At 36.3% G+C, this 21,505-nt stretch overlaps 1 protein-coding gene across 2 annotated transcripts in view; it reads right to left on the bottom strand.

Annotated features, from left to right (window-relative positions):
* Positions 1–8,758: 8,758 nt before the first annotated feature.
* Positions 8,759–21,505, bottom strand: part of apaf1 (apoptotic peptidase activating factor 1) — a 46,964-nt gene continuing 34,217 nt past the window's right edge. For both annotated transcript variants that reach the window (XM_087787321.1, XM_087787320.1), the window contains one exon: positions 8,759–9,720. In XM_087787321.1, coding sequence (XP_087643447.1) covers positions 9,574–9,720 — 147 coding nt within the window. In that variant the 3' untranslated portion in view covers positions 8,759–9,573. The remainder of the gene's footprint in view (positions 9,721–21,505) is intronic.

The raw sequence follows: 21,505 nt of genomic DNA, 5'->3' as shown, positions 1-21,505 counted from the left end.
TTAGTATTCAATTACAAAGTAAACCTTCACTGTTTAAACACCCGAGTGGCTTTAGGTTGTCTTTAAAATTTAGGCAATCAAGCGAACAACGCGTTCGCCCCCTAGTGGTTGGCGGACTACTAGCTGAACCAGTTATTGACTGAAATGCCAAAATTAAAAATCAAATATTCTGATTCAAGTTAAATAAATTGTGAGTCATTACAGCTGTAGATACTATTATAATTGTGAGATATATTTTATTCGACATGACTTTAACATGCGGATTATAATCCTAGTTTCTCTCCATGAAGGCAGATTTTATGCAGATTTCATCAGCGATCGACCATGTAGGACTCGAGTCCCGAGGGCGACATAGGATAAAAACAATTTTCATGTGCCAGAGTGGATCAAACTCTATGCTTAGAAAAAAAAGAAGAAAACATAGCATCTGAACAGATTCTATTTAAAGAGCGTTGTTCACACGAGCAGTTGCTTCAAGGCAGAGGAGCTCATTAGAGTTATTAAGCCATCTGTTGTCATAAACGGTCAAATCACATGACTCGACAACTAGCTAAATAACTCGCTCAAGCTACAGCAATTATCTCTGCGACCGGCTGACAAAAATACTCATTCATCCTTATTTACGGAGGAATTAAAGCAGCGTAACTCAGCAGATTTAATTTTCTCTTTGATTTATTTTGTTTTCTTTTCAAATATGATTTTATTTCTGAATAAATATTGAGTTTAGTATAGTTAAAACAGATATTTTTTTCAGTGCGGCACAAAGATGATGCAGCGTCCTGAGGCGTAACAGACCACAAGCTCGCGCGTCATCCACCAGCTGCAGTCATTCTGCTCCAGATCTGTCTGAACCGAGCACCACTAATTATCTCGGACAACAATGTTTTACTGCTAAGTGCTGCCTCACAACATCCTTCTGTCACATGCTCTTTAATGTTCAAACAAACTTGCCAGAGTTGAGCAAACTGGAACACCGTCTTACAACCCAAAACTGGCTCAAAAACTCAAGTTCGGGGGGCCAAAACAGGGCCGCCGAGGTATTTTATGTGGCCTGTTGGATTGTTGTCTCAAAATAAATCGCGGTGGATTCATTTTTATGTTCCAGTGGTGACCGAACAAAGATTTAGGATAAAATTTGGAACAGAGATTATAGAAATAGAAATATATAGAGTTTGAGCACTAACTTTTAACATGGTTAAAATACCTTATATACCTATACCTTAGCTAGTATAGATTTCGGCCATGGACCAGAACTGACCAAATATTTTGGCCCCTTGTGTGATGAAAAATACTTACATTAGAAAATGTGCTTAAGCCCCGCCCAATAAAACTACTTTGTTTTTCTGAAGATTAAATCTTGTTTAACCATAACCACACCAACTCTGCTGTGATTAGTGAAGCCTCAGGGTGGAAGGACTGAAGCACATCATTACGTCATAATAGAGTCCGCTTTCGTAACCTCTCGTTCGCCGAGATACTTGTCTCTTTTTGAACATTGTCTGACATTTTTAAATCTACTTTATCCGACACTTGGATGACAGACGGACATAAACACAGGGGATAAAAAGCTACTCTCCTTGGCAGAGGTAATACAACATCAAAGTCAATATGTATATCGAACACTTTGCCTTTCGAATGTGGTAATTTTTGGAAAGAATTGTGGGCTCTAATCCTAAAAATTGAGACTTACTATAAGCGATGCAACTGGAATTTATAATAATATTTACATAATTTATATAATTATATGCACAAAATATCTTCTGACGATGAGTATGTTTGACTGTCACACAAATATAATACTGTTTTCTGATAAATGTTGCAGCAAAACACTACAAACAACATACATTTGATGAAAACTATGTTACTATACATTTTACTTTCATCAAAGAGCATGAAAATCCTAGGAAACCTCTTCATCTCTGCCCACAGATGTTTCCATCCTTCACACGGAGAACCTCTTTTCATCAAAAAAAACAAAGAACACAAAGGCCACGACTTATCCAAAGTGCATCTCCTTGAAGAACAAACATGTTGACAAACATCAGGAAAACCATCTTGGGATGATAATCTGATCAGAGTTCACTCCACATGCAATAACACTGACAATGTTGACTCTCCTCGACCTTAAAAGCCTTTTTTTTTAAATGCATTTCTAGAAATGATGGTGAACTTCTGGTGGCCTGCGTTTTCTCATTCGCAACAAATCCTTTTTTTCTGGGTAGAAAAACAGATTCAACGTGAGCATCTTGGCTTATCTAGGAGAAGCAGAGCTGGGATTTTACTGTAACCCCCGAGGAAGTGATGCCGTAAGGTTCTGGTTCTGGCGTAATACAGGCTGAGGAAGAGGACGTGCATCTGCTGGCTAATGATGGAAGAGGAAATGATTGAGCGATAAGAGTCAACAGACCGGCTCAATAATCGGCTTCCAGCAGATGCAAGAGTCAGCAAAACATCGGAAAATCAAATGAGTAGCAGCAACTGAAATGAAGAGTTAGACCAAATAAAATATGTGATATTTTTCTGTTTTTAAATCATGTCTAGAAAATTAATTTGTTAGGTCACACAATCAGTAACTGTTCATAAAGTTTCCGATTTGTAAGGTTTATACCGTAATTGATGCATTTAGCAATTTAATTTTAATTATTTTTAATGATTTAAATTGCTGTGGTCTTAACAAATAAGAACCAAAACCATCAGAAGGTTTGGATCATAATAAATAATAATAAAGTCCATCAACACTGGCACTGGACAAACTACAGTTACAGTACACTACTAATTTGTTGAGTAGTAAATAGTAAGTTAGTAAGTAAATTATATTTGTAGAGCGCTTTTCCAAACCAGGGTCACAAAGCACTTAAACAATCAAAACAAGAAACTCAAATTAGAAAAAAATACAAAACACGTACTACAGAAGTTTAACAGTAGGACGGAGAGTGACAGGTTTTAAACAACAATCAAGAAGAACAGAAATCAGGTGAGACGGGGCTACTTCCCAAATTGCGCACTTCTCTGAGTGCACTGGTTTATAGTACATTTTAAGACAAGTGCACGTACTTGGCCAGTGCACAAATGATCCACTGATAGTATGTCTCAAATCAAACACTGCCGCTACGCACTAAGCGGAAATGACGCGAGAACTTATTGCTCTACTTCTATTTAAGGATGGTTGCAACATCAACTGCTGGCAGCACGTTTTGCAATTTTTAATCAAGAAATATGAGAAACTAAATATTCGTGAGATATTTACGCTGGTATCAGCACCGAAGTAGTCTCATCCTGCTACTGCTGGCTGAAAATGCACCTGTAAGTATACGAAAATGCACCTGTAAGTATACGAATATATATATATATATATGAGACGTACCTTTTGTTTACAACGTCACTAAGATGGAGCCGTTTATGGTAGAAAGTGTCCATTGATCCATACTCAGTTTTGTGGGCGTTTTAGTAAGTGCACACGGCATTTGCATTTGGCATACTTAGAATTGCGACGCACTTATGCACTAAAAATACTACGTTTAAGTACGCAAGTATGCGATTTCAGACACAGCTCAGGATTTCAAAATAGAAACCAGGACATGAAACGAAAGGGAATACAAATGACAGAACATGACAAGTATAACATTTTAAAGATGAATTGATTTTAGTATTAGAATCATCAGACATGTCTAGTGAAGACGATTCCAGGGATATAAGCTAGCTAGTTAGCTACTTAGATTGCTGCTAACCTTGCGGTAAAAACCTCACATTCTGGACTTAAAAGTAAAGGTCGAGTTTCATTCGCAATGGGTCAAAATCATTATCTTTTATGAAAGTGTTTTGGTTTAATTGGTTAGTTGACAAACATTAAAGAATAAATGACCATGAGAGGTTCAAGTAAAATAAGTGAAGAAGGACCAGTGTACCTCAATTAAAATAAACAAAAAAACAGACAAGAAAACTTTATTGAAAACAAATATGAGCTTTTTTTTGGACTGATAATAATTTGTTGAACCAGTGCTTATTATGTGATACAAATATTTTCCACGTTTTTGTCAGTGAATGTATCACACATAATACAGTATTTATTAAAATATACTCATAGTTGTACAACCAGGTCCTAAATAAATATAAAAAAGAGGTTGTTTATTTTTCAACATTAAAAGGGGATAAAACCTGAATCAGATTTTACTGTTTAACTCTGTCATAATGATTTATCCACATCTTAAATAGAAACATCTGTTATTTTCCTTTATTTATAAAAGGAAACACAACATTTAACCTCAATTGTTTATGTTGTATGTTTATTTTGTTTTGTTTTTTTCAAACATTTAGCCATTAGCTTTTCGACGAGAAGCCTTTGCAAAATAGAATTAGAAAGAAGGAGAAAGACAAAAAAGAGGTCGGACTCTCATGATATTATTCCCTCAGGCGAACACATCAGAAGGAAAAGATCCCGAAGATTAGCTTAAGAAGTTCAAGAACTTCATCTTATCCAGGCTGTCGTCTTCACCAGCGATGAAGTGGATCTCGGGGAGTGTGAGAATCTAGAACGGCCGTCACATGGTTCGATTGCTAAAAACCTCTGATGGAAAATCCTCTTTGGTGTTTGAGGTCTTTTCAACAAAAATAACGTGACTTAGTTGTGAGACTGACTTCTATAAAGGCCTCGACACCATCACTGTTGAAAGAAAATATCATTTGAAAAGGTCAAATGAAACCTACATACTTTTAGGATTAGTTATTTAAATGGTACAATTATAATTAAAGTAGTGTGGATGATGTTCGTCTCCATCGTTGCCCAAAAAGACAAACTTAAAAACGTCCAAATACCTCCAAACTGCTCGTCTGTAACGTCCACCTTGTATTGAAGCCTCGACTAGGAATTGTTCGGGAAAAAACGAAACAAGTCTCTATTTTAAGATCCTTTCTAGAATGTTAGCTAAAAGGTTAACATGCTACACAGACAGGAAACACTCCGGGTAAATACCACCAGAGCTTCCTATTTACTGTCTACACTGGAAGGTTTTTTTTTCAGAACAATTCCCAATGTCGAGGCTTCAATACAAGATGAACATTACAGACGAGCAGTATGGAGGTATTTGGATGTCTTTTTGGACGAAGATGAAGAACGACAACTGAGCTCCAGTCGCTACATTAAAATGAACAAACATGTTTGTCTATAACTCTAAAAAGTAACAGATTACTTTGAAAATAATCCCAACAAGAAAATGATTGAAGTTTCAGGAGAAATGTCACATTCATTTCTTACTAATCCTTCACCTTTTTTACATGATTCACTAACGTCCTCGAGTTCATTCTCCTCTGAAACAGGGATTCATTTTTCTTCGGGAGTTTCTTGCCGGCTAAAGCACAAGAGCTGTTAATCCAACACGCATCCTCAGCGACTTTCATTTTCAATTCTTCGGCCGATGATCCACTTCTCTGTCACTTCAGTCATGTTTTTAAATTCAGCCATTATTCCCTCATCTTTGATCCAAACTCTCTGGCTGTAGACTGTAGGGTAAACAATGAGGCCGGTGGATGACGACTTCTGCTCTTTGTGTAGAAACTTTTTAATGACTTTTTAAAAAGAAGATCAATTGAACTGGAGTGAACAGAATTAAGGTTAAGAGCAGAATCTTTCTGCTGCCACGAAAACGACAGCTTAATAATAATTTAACTATAATATAATATAACTATTTCATTTTGTATTCAATACTCGTCACTAAATATAAATATATGGTTGTTTTTTAAATACTTTTTCCCTCCTCTTTTTTAATTTTTTCAATTTTTCTTTGTCCTCAAAAAGATTTTAGTGAATATAACAAGTATGAGGAAGAGATTTGCTTTTATATGATATAATAAAATAAATAAAAGTTATATAAAGTGTAATAAAACGACAATTTTAGCATATTTATCTTGATTTTATGACTTGATTTTGTATTTTTTCGCTCCTTTATTTTTGCTTAACGGCCCCTCGGTATAAAATGTGGCCCCTGCGGGAATGGAATTGCCCTTCGCTGGATTGGAGTATAATTAGGAAGACGATAAAAGTGTGTTGACGTTCCTCATCAACATGTTTCAAGCCGACATCCTCCTCAAAAGACCCCCCTTCCCCCTCCGTCACGAGCCCCCTGCTCTCCATCGCTGACTCATATTCCCTCAAACGGCTCCTTAAACAGTTGATCTCGGGCTCCAGTCGCCTGATGGATGTGAGGATGGAGCGAAGCTGAAGCGTAAATCATCTCACTCCATCAGTCATCACGGAGATCAGAGCGTCCTCCAGCCCGACCATCAATCAGAGCCGGGACGTCGATGGAGACGTTGAGGATGAGGGCGTACGTTAGCGTGAACACACTCTTAACTCTGGTTCTCTCGCCGTGTTGGTGTTTGAACATGATTGAAACAAACGTTCTTTATGTAGATCACGCGTGTCGTGCCAACCTGTTCTGATGGTCCAGATGAAGCTTCATGAAGCAGTGTCATGTTGTTTAGAGGTCAGTAGGTGGAGCCATCAGTTTGAAAATGATGTGATGTTTCATTAGAACAGTTGTTCAAAACTAAGGAAAATAGTGCAGAGACCGCCATCTAGTGGACTCTGAATATAATGACACTGCTTCATGAAGCTTCATCACTGCTTGTCGAGAGGTTATTGCTTGGTTGAAGAGATACTTTTTTTGGACTGATAATATTTTGTTAAACCAGTGCTTATTATGTGATACAAATATAAACTAGATGCCAATCTTGGTGAAGATGATCCAGAGCAGAACAAACTCAAAGGCTACTTCCTGTATGCGTTTTTTTGCCAAGTAATATTTATGTCCTGGAAAGCTAACGCAATATACCATCAATTTATTTATTTTTTCTGTGTGGAGTTTGTATGTTCTTCCCATGTTTCTTGGGTTTTCTCCCACAGAGGGATGACAAAAACATACAGAGGTTGATTGGGTACTTAGGGAAATTTTCTGAAGGAATCAGTGTTTGTGTGTGAATGGTTGTCTGTCTTTGTGTGCCCTGAGACGGACTGGTGTCCTGTCCAGGGTGTCCCCCACCCCAAACCCGGAGAAACTGGGATAGACTGTTAAACTGTTAGGTCGGAGTTTAAATCTGATTTTCACCTCAAAGTATGACTAATTTACTCCAATGAGACAAGATTGTCAAAATCTTTTTTAAATGTTCTTTTGCTACTTTCTAAGAAATGGAAAGCAGGCTGACGGACCACTGTACAAAGACATGATTGCAAGTCCAATCTGAAGAAAATATAACGTTAAAAAGAAAAAAAAAAGGTGCCCGTCTTACACCCAACCCAACCATTTTATCTTTTATTTAATTTAATTAGGAAATTAAACGATTAAGATTTGCTTTACTTATAACGGCAGTCAATTGCGCTGAGATTGCAGATTCTTCTATTTTTGCCAAAACACGTGAAAAAAAGTTTCTATTGACTGTCAGAGACATAATTATAGGGGAAAAAAAATCCATCTGCATGTCTGGAATCTATACGTGAAATTGGATCCTGCACATGGTGTCCATCGATTATCTGGGATGGAGGTCACTCTGAGGGTTAACTTTCTCAATTATCGGCTCTTATTGCTGTAAAATAAGGTTCTGCTTTGGCTTTTCATTGATCTGCGGCTCAGAGATATGATTTAAGGTTCAGTCCCACAGAGATGATCACAGCTCCTGCTGCGCTTCACCAGACAAGATATTGATTCGTGATGTCTTATGTGTACGGATATCTATCTATAACCACTTCATTCCCTTTTTTTCATCAGATTTTGAAGCAATAGCATGGAAAATACTTTCTAAAGCAGAAGTCTCCATGTATTTGATACCATTTTTCATTTATATTTTGTGTGGTTTCACTTTGAATTTAGGTCATTTTTGGCTTTAAAAGAAAAGTGTATTTGTTTCGACTTTACCACACAATCACACCAACATCAATTGATGTGATGATATTTATTCCTTTACTGTCCGTTGTTGCACAAATATGGATTCTCTTTCTCTGCTTTCACTCATAAAACTGTTCATTTCATGGCTCGCAATCTGCTGAAAACACTCCTGTTCTGTGGATGAAACAAGTGGTGAATAAGAAAACAAATGCTGTGACAAACAACCTAAAAGGTAAATATTGTGATGCGATTAGATTATGTGGCCCTCGTCACCATTTTTATTTATTAACATTATTCAATACTTATAACAAGGTTTGTTTTTTGGCCCTCAAATAGATTTGAGTGACAATAAAAAATATTGGGAAAATAAGTGCTTCTATATGCTATAATAAGATATATATATATATATTTTTTTTATTAAATACAATAAAATGATAATTTTACAATATTTAGCTTGATTTTATGATTTCATTTTATGCTTTTTCCCCCCCTTTATTTTTTATTGACGGCCCCTCACAACAGCCTAAGTATAAAAAGTGGCCCCTGAGGTAGTGATGGTCTGATAAAGCTTCATGAAACAGTGTCATGTTGTTTAGAGGTCAGTAGGTGGCGCCATCAGTTTAAAAATGTTTCATTAGAACAGTTGTTCAAAACAAATTAAAGTAGTGCGGAGAGTGCCATCTAGTGGACTGAAAAAATGACACTGCTTCATGAAGCTTCATAACAACATCACTATCCTGAGAATCATTAATTGCCCAACAATGGATAAGAGGATCTTTAGGAAAACAAAAAAGTGTTGACGGTTCCAATCAACATGTTTCAAGCAAACATTATAATCAAAAGATACAAAAAAGGTATAAAAACATGAGACAAGATGCAGAAAATCCAGCATAATAATTTTATTTTTGAAGTATTTTCTTTCACAAAGCACACTAAGGTCTCAAACATCCTGAGTAAGACATTGTAATCGAGTCATGTGACAAGCGAGCACCAATCAGAGGAACACAAATATCTTTGAAACAACAACAGCACCTATTTATAAAATATGAATTAAGTCCCATCAGCTGGATGAACAGATAGTAAACTGGAGCGAGGCACAAACATAATCTCACAGAAAAGTGCTGATGGAAGGCAGGCTCAGTGCACAGACGTTTAGATTCTCCACTAAAATGATGGAGTGTTTAAAAGAGGAAAAAGTCTGACGTAGGTCTCAGTATTCAACCCTAAATCTAGGTTTACTTTCTGAAGTAAACCATTTTCGTGGCGTCAGAACAGATTAGATGTGTTCTGAGGACACGACAGAGTAAACAGAAAGATATAAATTGATTATCCATCACTTTTGTTCATCACTACGGAGGATTATTCCTCCTCAATAGTACATTATTTTTGTTTTGCTTTGAAGGAACACACAAATGTCTCCTGTATTCACTCCACATGCCCACGGTATTTTTTTTAGTGCCTTTGGTGAAGAATTCTAGATCTAAGAACAAATTATCTCACTTACCGCATTAACAAAGTGTTTAAAATCCACCAAACACTGGTAGTTTTCAGCAAGATTGTCTTTCATTTCATCTGAAGGATGATGTTTGGAAGGTAGATCAACAGCCAATCAGAGGCACTTCCTAGAGATCTGATTGTAACACGATGCTGGTGTAAGTTCTTTCACAGTGCATTCATTTCATAAAGTGGCGTCGGGTCGTCACTCCACCCTCCTGAGGACGTAGAGGATCCCGATGTTGTCGATGGTCACGAACGTGGAGAAGTCGTCCGACACGTGGACCTTCTTGAGAGCGCATCCTTTGGTGAAGAAGGTCTGCAGAGCTTCTCCGCTCTCCACGTCCCACCACTGAGCAGAGACACAGAGGAAGTTGAACATTAACTCATGATGTGATTAGAACTATTATAATTCAAGACTATGGAAGAAGTGCAATCAAAATATTGAATCATTAAATTTAACATTTCAATTTTTTAAAATCTGAATATTGGCTGAATTTGTTGAATTCAAATATTTATTTTATGAATAGTCTTTTGTTTTTACACATAGATTTTAATATTTTAATTTCAATATTTATAAATTAAATGTTCTAGATTAAGAATTTTTTAATTCCTGGATGTTTGAATTCAGTTTTATTTTGATTTGATTTAAATTCAATATAAAATGCTATTAATTTTCAGCGTTCAAGCGTAAATCATTTGATATCAGAACCACAAATGTAATGTAATGTTTTTGAGGCTACACACATCGAAACGAAGACACAGTTTTAGGAAGATGCCTCAATTGACGAGCCAGTGCTTCTACGTTGTCACCTGATCGTAATAGCGTCGCGTGATTGGCTGAAAGTTGAGCTCAGTAATCTTTTGGTATTGTCTGGTGGCAGTGCTATATCTTTATTATATATTGAATTTAAAATACATTGTTTTTTTTAATATTGAACTTAAAAGGCTACAAATGAAAACAATGTTAATAAAAAAAAAGAAAATTAATTAATGGAATTCAAATATCAAACTCTATGTGTAAAAACTCAAATTTAGAAAAAAAAAAAGTTTTTTAAAGTCAAACCAGTTCAATCAATATAAATAAAACCAATATTTAAAAAACATCACCTATTCAATAATCTAATTGCACTGATCTACTTCCATACAAGACCACCAGGATGGGCTTTGAGAAGACCGACGCTGGACAGATTAGGACAACAGTGCATCTGTATTCTCCCCTCAAACATGAGGTAGAGGTTCTTTCCATGTGAGAGTGAAATGGGAAATTGACTTGAGTTGCTGCACCTGTGACTCCAGCACAGATAAACAGTAGAAAATAAATTCAAATAATGGCAAAAAAGTCTTAGATCAAAACACGATTTAACAATCGAATATACTGTTTTTATTTTACACTAATGCCCCATTTGTCCATAATTAAGTTCAACAAATCAGCCTTTCAAATTCATTGCTTATTGGTTTATGTTTAAATATGACGAACAATTTAATTTCTGTTACTTTATATTTTCCTTTAAATGACACCGTCTTCTCATACAAAACAATAAAAAAATAACAATAATTATATACATGATGCATGAATTTAGTTTATTTTACTTCCTGTCTTTTTTTTAATGTTCCCTGTGATCCGTCCTCCTGTTCAGGGTGTCCCAAACCTATGGCCCGAAGCAGCTGGGATTTTTTTTTTTTTTATCTCTGTGTACAAATCAGAAATTCCATATTAATTCAAAATCCATGAATGCAGATGTATTGTGTATTGTATATGTTATTAAATTGGCCTATTTTTTATTGTAAAAATTATGAATCAACTAATCTGTTAATGTCATTTTTTAAATGTATCATGCATTTTTAATCTTGCAGTATTATTGTGCTCGTTTTTAATTAGTTTATTTGTATTTTTCAGAGCACTCTGTTAGCGAATCACCAGGAGGACGCTGATCCAGGTTCTCATAACCACGTCCATTAACACATTTTTATTTTTAGACTGAACCAGCATCTTCAATCAGGTTAAACAATAATGTGTATAATAGCGTTCGTTATTATTATCATTATCATGATTAAAGATCTCACTCGAATACATAAATGAAAACATGTTTATTCCTCCTGCTGATTTATTCATGTTCATGAATCATCCTGAGGAACCAACACCGTCCCCGGCCTCAGGTCTGAAACATATTTTTAAAACATTTGTTTCAGGTTTGGATCCACAACACTGGCGAGGAAGCAAAGGTTGTTGTACCTGAGCTTCAAAAGAACTTATCTCTTTAGATGAATGGGCGGGTCTGTTGGTCTGTGTGGTGTTATTTCAATATACTGAATATTTCATGAGAGATAACGGAGGGAAAACCTCTTAGTGGCTCGACTATCAATCACGACCTGTGGGCAAACTTTAAAAAGGACCATAAGATACGACGATAAGATACTTTGATGGATTCATAAAATGAATTGAGGATGAAATGGACGAGGCTTCTTTAGATGAATAGGTTTATTGCAACATTAAATTAATATTTGTGGAGCATTTCATGGAGCAGATGTTTAACACACCAACTGTCTGTGTTACACATCTTAAACCAACAAAAGAAAACTTATCTGATCTTATTTAGGTTTTACTTTTGATTTTTTTCAAACAACCGAGGCAGTGAAAGATTGTGCTAAATATTCCAAGTGTTACTCTGACAAATGCTGTAAAAATCACATATAGATGTAATATAAATAAACAACAATAATGTGAAATATTACTTTGAAACAGCAGTTTGAGACATAAAAACAATGATCGAAATCGGAAAAAAAAATTGCAATGCATGCTGGGAAGGTCCACCAAACATATTATGAAAAATAATATTTGATAAATTGTTTTGTCCACCAATTGTGTAAGAAAATATAATGTCTATTCATGTATATTATTAGAGCCCTATCCTTTGAAAGTTATCTTTCAACAATTTTTCATTGAATATATTCATTTTTCTATTAATTTTCTAACGCTTATTTAAAAAAACTATGTATGATTTTGGACTCTTATGTGGAAACTGGAGTACCTGGGTTAAACTGTGTACCCATGTAATATTTACTTAAATAGAATGAAACACCCAAATGAAAGTAACAAATGAATGCTTTTATTTAACTTATCTTTAGGCGTCCTTTTTTTATCTTTTTAACAAATATTTACAAATGAAGACTTTGATCCGAGGCCCAGTTACCACCTGAGAAACTGGGTATAGATTCCCAAATAAGGGCATCTTTTAAAAAAGTGAAAAATGAATTGAAATATCCTACTTTCCTAATTTTATTGTGAAAACAAGTACTAGTTAACTTTCAACTTCTTATGCATGTAAAAATTGGGCTTCTATGGGAATGAAAAATATTTTTTTGATTTTTTTATTTCTTCCCGTTTAACACTAATGAGAGAATACAGTGTGGAAAAATATATATATAGGTCAATTAGAATGTACTCTGCTATGATAGAGATTGTTCAATTCAATTCAATTCAATTTTATTTAAAGTGTCTTATCATAACAAAGTTATCTCAAGACACTATACAGTTGAAATAAGACTACAGTTGATTAAGGAAAAATAGATCCCAGCAATTCAACAAAGAGCAATTCAACAAAACACTGTACAGTGAGCAATAGCGAGGAAAAACTTCCTTTTAGAAGGCAGAAACCTCGAGCGGAACCAGACTCATTGTTGACGGCCTGCCGCTTTGACCGGCTGGGAGGAAGGATGGGGGGGTAGACAGATGGATAAGGAGAGGAGTGAGGGAGGATATAGTGAGAGAAAAGAGGAGATTGTTGAACAAACAACAAAAATAGTTTGTGTTTGTTCAGTAAATTCAAAAAGATTAGCTTCATGCTAGCAGGTAAATGTTGGGGAGTTTATGTCCAGCTGCAAGAAATAATAGAACAATATTGATGCCTTGAAACTGACATCATTAAGAGAAAGTTCTTGCACACAAATGCAAACACACAATCAGGGACATACACACACACACACACACGCACACACAGGCTGTACAGGAAAAAGGCAGCCAAGCAGCCAGACCGAGCGACGTTAAATAAACAAGTGAATCCAACAACCAACAAACGCGGCAGATGACTGATGGAACTTCATGATGAAAATCCAAAGCAGACATGATCAAGCGCTCGCAGAGACGGGCGGCTCGTGAAATAGGATTAGCTGCTCGGAGCGATGTTCGGAAGTGGAGAATAAATGTTGGGAGTCTGAGGTGAATGGAGTGTTTTTAAAAAATATGACTGCAGCAATACGGTGAGAATTATTATCGCTAGTCAACAACAAGATTCATTCCTGAAGAGTTGAGGAACGAAAAAAATCGACTTTGTGCAGCAAAACCTGCAGATTTATGTGGGAAACGAGAGAAATGAAGGTATGAACGCCGAACACTGCGGCAAGGAAAATCCTTTGAAAGATGCTGAAAGAGAGATTTTTTTTAAGAGCACATTTATCACAACAACAGTGACAAAGGAGATGTGCGTTGTGCGCTTAAGTGTGCCCTTTCTCTTGTGTGTCTGCGAGCCACAGATGTGCCGAGAACAAGAGTGTCACCGTAGAGCCACTGATTTATCGCACAGATACGGATCTGCCCTGGCAAGTGAGAGTGTGTTTACAGATGTGGGAGCGCAGTAGCCCGGGGTGTGTATACAGTAACAACGTGTGAGTCGGAGGTTTGTAGATTTTCCTCCTCTATGCTGAGACAGTTATCCCGGGGGAGAGACGGAAAATTAGTTGGTGACAATGTTCTGCTGCGAACGCTCCTTGAATACTGATGGACACACACACACACACACACACACACACACACACACACACACACACACACACACACACACACACACACACACACACACACACACACACACACACACACACACACACACACACACACACACACACACACACACACACACACACACACACACGACAGAGGGGACTAATTAGAAATATTCTGATAAGGTGCAAATGTATTAGTGTTCATTTGACAATGTCTTAAACTCGTGAGCAGAGAAAAATAAAGAAGCCAAAAAATGGTAACACAAAATAAAACCATCTGGGATTGAATATTAGGTACATTTTGGGTGTTTAAGTGACTTAAAAAAAAAGAGAATTAAAAAAAACAGGGGACATCTTGGAAAAGTCCATCCCTTAGGAAACTAGAAAAAGCACAAAGACAGCGCAGACCTCTGCCAAACAGCTCATTTCCACAACTTAAATTCAATTTGAAAACAGGCTTGAATTAAACACTTTACTCATTGTTGAGTTGCTAGGATCTGTTTTTCCCTTTCTCCACTATAGGCTTACTTTCACTGTAAAGTGTCCCGAGATAACTTTGTTATGATAAGACACTTTCAATAAAATTGAATTGAATTAAACACAAATTTAGTGTTTCAATTCTGAATTAATTTTGATTCAGTTATGACCAACTGATTAAAAACAAAGATAAAAAACAAACCTTTTATGATGAGACGTTAAAAAAAAAATAACAAAGCCAAATGTTATTGTGTATTTGGGACATTTATTGACTTAACCTTCTCACTTTGTTAAACTTTAAAATATCTAAACACAATCTGTGTATTCTTCAGAATTATTGTATTATTCAGAATCCAAGTATTCTTCTCAAGTCAAGGTTGTTTTCCCTGATATATGGTCGGACCAAAACTTACTTCTACCACTACTACTTTTATATATTATATTTAGTAACTTATCAAAATAACCCACCAAAAAAATGGATGAACAAAGATTTCTTGTTTGATTGTAGTGCAGCTGTGGGCAATATGACAAAAAATATATTGTAGGTATGATGGAAAAATGTCACATTTTCTATAGTTTCCATCACCATTTGATCAATTTAAGTAGAACAATTTAAATAAAGAGAGAGAGAAGTAAGTATGGTGATACAAAATGTTCCATATAAAGGGAGAAGATTTATTTTTATCGTCCAACCCAAGTGCACTGAATTACCATCTGGATCCATGAATCCTTTGAAGTACCAAACTATATAAGTTTAGTTACTGTTCGGCAATAAAAATATGTTACGATTTTGCAATAAATTCACTTTGAGGTGAGAAAACACAAATATTTATAAAAAATATAAATATTGAAAACACTGACAGATGTATTTTAATGATTGCATGAGACTTTAAAATAAAAATATAAATAAAAAAAATGTTATACTGCAAAACATATTTAACAAAAAACTAATCTTAAGCCTCAGTTGTACGTACAGTGTGTCCTTTAGGGTTCGTTGTCGTGTTTTTATTTTATTCTTCATCTAAATGAGTTTTTCAGCTAAGGGACCAAGAATTTGGTCAGATGTCGGTGATTAAATTTCCTCAGGGGCCACATTATATAATATGACTGTTGTAACGGGACGGCAAGCCAATCGAAAAAAAAAGCCAAAAACAACCAAAAGGAAAAAAATGAACACGAATAAAATATTCATAAACCATTCATTTTACTCTCATATAAAATAACGTTGTTCTTCCTAAATATGATAAATACAAACTGTACTAAAATTATTTTGAGGCGCAAGAAAAACTCAAGAACAAAAAGGAAAGGTGAATTAGGAAAGTTATATTTAGAGTTAATATAAAATACTAAGTAGCTGTCAGAAACATGTTCTACGTTCAAATAAATACATGAATAAATACAGTCTCAGGGCCGCCATACTTTGAACATGTCTTTGCCATGCTTTTGTGTGTGTTTGTGTGTGTGTGTGTGTTGTGATATCTGACCATATAAATGGGCATTAGGCCAAAAATAGCCGGTAACCCAAACAGTGAGTGTTGGTTGTGTGTGTTCCAGTGCGATAACAAAGCAAGTGGCGCGTCTTTGCGTCTTTATCTGTGTACACATGTCACTCTGCAAATTGAGATAAGCAAAAGTGTCATAGTCAGCGCGGGATCAACCGAATGGCTAATTCCTTTCAGCTCACAGCAGATGGACCAAAATCTTCAAGTTAGATTCTTCTTCCCGGAGAAGCTAAGTAGGTCTGGCTGCTTATTGGGGCTCGGAAATAAACAGGTCTTACATAAGACTTTACCTGTTCAGACCTGGTGCTTATATAAACTGCGTGAGGTGTTTCAGGGGATCATTCATCATACTTGTACATAAATAGCACTCGTGGAATCCAGAGGGTGGAAGGAAAATAAGACTTTATTCCGCTGAAGGCGAGAGAGAGATTGGAGGATTGGGACAGTGGTTTACAGGTGGTTTACTCAGGCTACTTCTATTTCACGGAGTAAATCTGAGGGATTCAATGTGACCCGAGGTTGAATTATTCATCCGAAGGTTCCGTAATCCTGTGAAATATTGATGTTCCGATCTTCTACGCCGGTCTCCCTGATGTAAAGCAAGGAGACCGAAGACGAGATTGCGTCAAACGAGCAACACATTGCACAACCTTCCGTCGGAACCTTCGAGCAACACTTGACTCGACTGTTCTCTGCACAAAACCTTTTGAGATCAGGTGACAAAGACCATCAGCTGTTAAATGCTCAGAGTTGCGGCTGATGTGTTCGGAAAGCTTATGAACTTATCAAGTATTCCTCACTCACCTCCACAACTAGAAACTCTAAGAGCACAAATGTTCCAAACGTTTTTACCTAGAAATAGTTTTCTTACTAAAAGGCACATTTGAATGCATTAGTGGGCGTTTTAGCAGCAGGATGGAGACAACATTGAATTGTTGTTTTAATATTTTTGTTTCATTTAAAATAAAATGCTTGTCCTTAAAAAGCAGCTGCTTTCAACCCGACTCTAGCAGGTAGTTCTGGTGTGACAAGATATTCAGAGAAATGTAAAAGCAGTTTGAAGACAAACAGTATTGTCTAGTAAACAATACTTGCATCTACAGCAACATGAGTAGTTTTTTGGATAAATATTAAACTTGAAAACAACAATAACCCAATGGAAGATCAAGGTCATCACATAAACAGTGGGTACACAGGTTTTTGTCAAAGCTAACGTTACAACTGACAAAATGTAGCCAAAAAATATGACTGACAGAGAATAACTCAGTCATAAAAGGGATAAAATATAGCTTTAAAATAATCCTGACAGAACACACCTAGGTTGTAACAATTGACAAAGTTTTGTCACCCCAATATACTGACAGGACTTAACTTGATGGAACATAATTTGGTCGTCACACTTGACAAAATTCCACCCAGGAACAATACTGACTGACTGAGTGCAACTCAGTTGAAAAGGTGAAAACATATAGCCTCAAGATAATACTGACAGAATGTAACATGGCTGTAACAATTGAAAAAAATGAAGGCCCAAAATAATACTGGCAGAACAAACCTGGGCTGTTACAGTTGAAAATGTTTTTTAAACCCTTAGTGTTTTATTTTCCTGCACTGTTAAAGCACCAGCCTTAGCAGAGCAGTTAACTTTCAAAAGTACAGGTATCTACTAAAAAACTATATCATACTTATTCCTACTATTTTAACCATAACATATTGATATAGAATTCTATCCATACCTCAAACTTTCAATTGGAAAAGACTCAATTAGCGTCAGATAAACTTGCAAAGGTGAATATTTACAAGCTTGTGTTTGAACAACAATCAGAAACAAGGTCAGTTTAATTCTCTGTTTAACCATCTTAGGTAAGAACACACACTCGGGAATGGTTTTGCATATTGTGTGTGTGTGTGTGTCAGTGTGTGTGTGTCGTGGGTATTTTTAGAGGCGGATCTGCTTCTACGCCAGTGTGGCTCAGTGGGGTGCTCAGTTTTAAACCAGCCTGATGGAGGAAAGAAGTAAATTAAATCAAGTCACATTCTGAAGAAACATTTGGGCTTGTTTTCACATAAAGATGTTTGTGTGCGAACGACACTTTTCCAGGAGGAATCCAAGCGAAGACAAGGGAGTTTCTTAACTACTCACATCAGTGGTTTTCATGTCTGGAATGTTCACACAAAAAAAGCTTTTTGAGAAACTCTTCCTTCATTTTATGACTAGATTCACAGGTTCAACTGTTGCAATACCTCTTGTGACATGGTTTAATACAAATGTCAATGAAAAAATGATTCATTAAACATTTAACTCTTCAATACAGGTAGAGAAATTAGTATTTTAAGATTACACCCACTTCCATATATTGCTCTTCAACCAAGATGATTTTGTATCTCTGAAATATTTATGCTGCACTAAAGTTTCCTCGTCTGAGATCGATAAAGTTCTATTCTGTCTGATCTTAACCAAGAATTGATGGAGCTGGTTTCAAAGGGGCAGGCAGTGTGTTCATAAATATTTGATAACCTGCCTGGCAGGTCATTAGTGCAGCTCTTTGTTATGCTGCTTCATGCCTTCAGCTCTCGGGCAGATATTACACATTATTTGCTAAACCAACTGCAATGCCCACTTTTTTTCTATGGATGCATCACTTGCAATACTTTTGAAAGTGAAATAACAAATGAAAAAGGAAACATTACTCCTTTAGTTGTTAATGAAGTGAAACATGGAAAGTTAACCATTGGCCATGAAATATTTTTCCTAAATGGTTGAATGGACAGACGGTAAAAAACAAAAACCACAAGAATTTTAAATTATTAGGAGTTTTCTGGTAAAAGTGTTTGAATTGTTTTTTTGCTAAATTGGCTTTAGTTTTATCCCAAAATAAACTTGTTTACTTCAAAATGTTCGGTGAAATTTGATTATTAGTGACATAACAGATTTTTTAATTTAAAATTTTGGAGAATATTTGTCACTCTCTGTGGAGAAGAACATGGAAAATCATATATAATTTGAAGTTATTTATTTTGGACATATCCTCTTTGTCTTTCTTTTCTTTGATTTGACCCCTGGGGCCATGAGTTTAACTTATCAAGCATTTAAAATGAGGCTCCTGTGACCATTTGTCCTTTAACAGAATAACTCTAAAACGGCTGTATGGATTTTAACTTAATGTCCTGTTGATCTTGGGACACAGAAGAGATCCTTATATTTAGTTGGTGTTCTACATTACTGGCTGCAATTTTCAATTTTTGGAGAAGAAAATTCTACAGGCGTAGTCGAGTCTTGTAACTGATGCGTAACCGGTTACACGCATTTCTATTTAATCCTTACTGGTTACTAGCTTCAAGCACTGAATGTATCCATATGCGCATGCACGGGTTGAGTGTTTGTATCAACAAATTCCCCTGATGACCCCGGATAGACTAGAAGAGGCTGCGAACTGCTCGCCTCCAGAGGCTGCAACAAACAACGACGGTGAGAAGTTGCAGCACTTCTGCCTCGGATCATCATCCTCGTTTGGCTAAGTACCCAACTTGGTCATAAGTTTACTTGTGTTTTCTCATTACATCTTGTTCGTTACAACCGGTTGTACTCGCTTAAGGGGACAACCTCAACAGGTTCCAGAAGGTCCTGAAATTCCATATGCTCAGCCCTGCAGAGGTTCTGAGCACTAAGTAAAACAAACACTTGTGTATGGATAAAATAGATGTACTTTTCTTTTGAAAACCATTCAAAAAACCTACCGATTCGTCGCTTTCAAAAAAATGTCTCACAACTTTAGTCATGCATCACATGACCAGAACACAAATGCCTTTAACTTATCTCCAACACTGTCACCTTCATAGGTCAAATACAAACATAAACATTAATATACTTTTATTTGAGCTAGCCATCCGGCGAGCACACATAAAAGGACTTGGCAGGATGGATTTGGCCCACGGGGGCCATGAGTTTGAAGAAAACTACTTTAACGTTAGAGGGAAGAAGACAGTGATGTAGGAAAAAAGCCCAGGCAGCTCTGAGCACCGAACGAATGGAGATAGTGTTATGTTGTCGGCCTTTGTAAGAAGCAAAGGTCAAAACACAACTTCAATCACAACATGGGAGCTCTAAACACATGAAGGTGTGAACCGCCCCGATAGCACTTGAGATGGAGACAGCCAGGTGGGAAATCAAAGCACAAATAGGAGTTTGAAAGCAAGTACAAAAGGTGAGATAAGGTGAAATTGTGTCTCTTTCTCCTCCATCAAAGGCTGGGCTGATAAGTGATGTCTGACAACACCGGTGACAGAAGACGACAGTCATCAGAAATGCTCTAATCCATTAGTGTTTGCCGTCAGTGGTTGTGTGTCTCTAGCGCACACACAACACTGAGCATTGGTTGTTCATGTCCCTTTAAAATAAATGGCACAATACAAAATAAGGTTTCAAATACATGAAAGCTAATGAAGCACTAATGGTTTGAAGTAAACCTGACACTGTTTCAGAAATTTGTTTCACCAAGTAAATGTTATAATCAGTGACATAGAAAAGTATAAATCTGTGTAAGAAATGATTCTCTCCCTCTCATTTTAGCCAAAAATAAATGGTGCTTGATTAACTGAAAATGGTTTGATTGCAATTGATTGAACTTCACAGTTGTTTCAAATTGGTTTATTAAATTGATTGATGTGATTGAATTGTTTACCGACAGTTGAAAGTGGTTTGATAACAGCTTATAATTGGTTGATTATCCTCAAGAGTTTTTAGTTGGACATTTCTTTAATTTTTACGTGTACGATGTACACAAAAACATAACTAGCTTATGATGGTTTACTCAAAAGTTTGAAAATCAGAGGAGAGTAAATGTCCGTGTCCGAGATGAGAAAACTTCCAAATCAATCAATTGGCAAGAAATGATTTTGATAGAATGTTTGCACATATTTCATGAGAGCCTCTCTTGTGTTTTGAGGCAGATGGTCGGGCTTGATTGAGACACAATTCAAAGATAATAATCACAGTCCGATTCATGTTTGGTTGGAAAGAAGAGACAATTACAGACATAATACTTTGTTTGGCTCAGTCCTTTTAAAATCAAAAAAAGACATTAAGTGGTCTGCTTAATGTGTAAGATTGTTGCACTTCAATGAAATTGTATTATTTCCCACCAACAATTATCCCCTCAATAAAACGGCAAAAAGAGAAAGCTTTTTTCAGTCACTCTCTCTGTAAGTGTGTGCATACATTTATTTTTTTCCGCTAATTAAAAACTGGGCTTTATGTTCAGATTTGCTGTCAGAGTAAAGTGGTATTCTTTCTGCTCGGAAGATTCCTTTTAAAGTCAAGCTAAGTGTGACACCGCGGGAGAACACAGCAGCAAGGTAGTGTTTAATTCAAAATAG

This window comes from Callionymus lyra, chromosome 3 (assembly GCF_982586985.1).
Source record: "Callionymus lyra chromosome 3, fCalLyr1.hap1.1, whole genome shotgun sequence".
In the NCBI taxonomy this organism is placed as follows: domain Eukaryota; kingdom Metazoa; phylum Chordata; class Actinopteri; order Syngnathiformes; family Callionymidae; genus Callionymus; species Callionymus lyra.
Note: the sequence above shows the minus strand (reverse complement) of the source record. Positions and strands in the feature narration are given on the sequence as shown.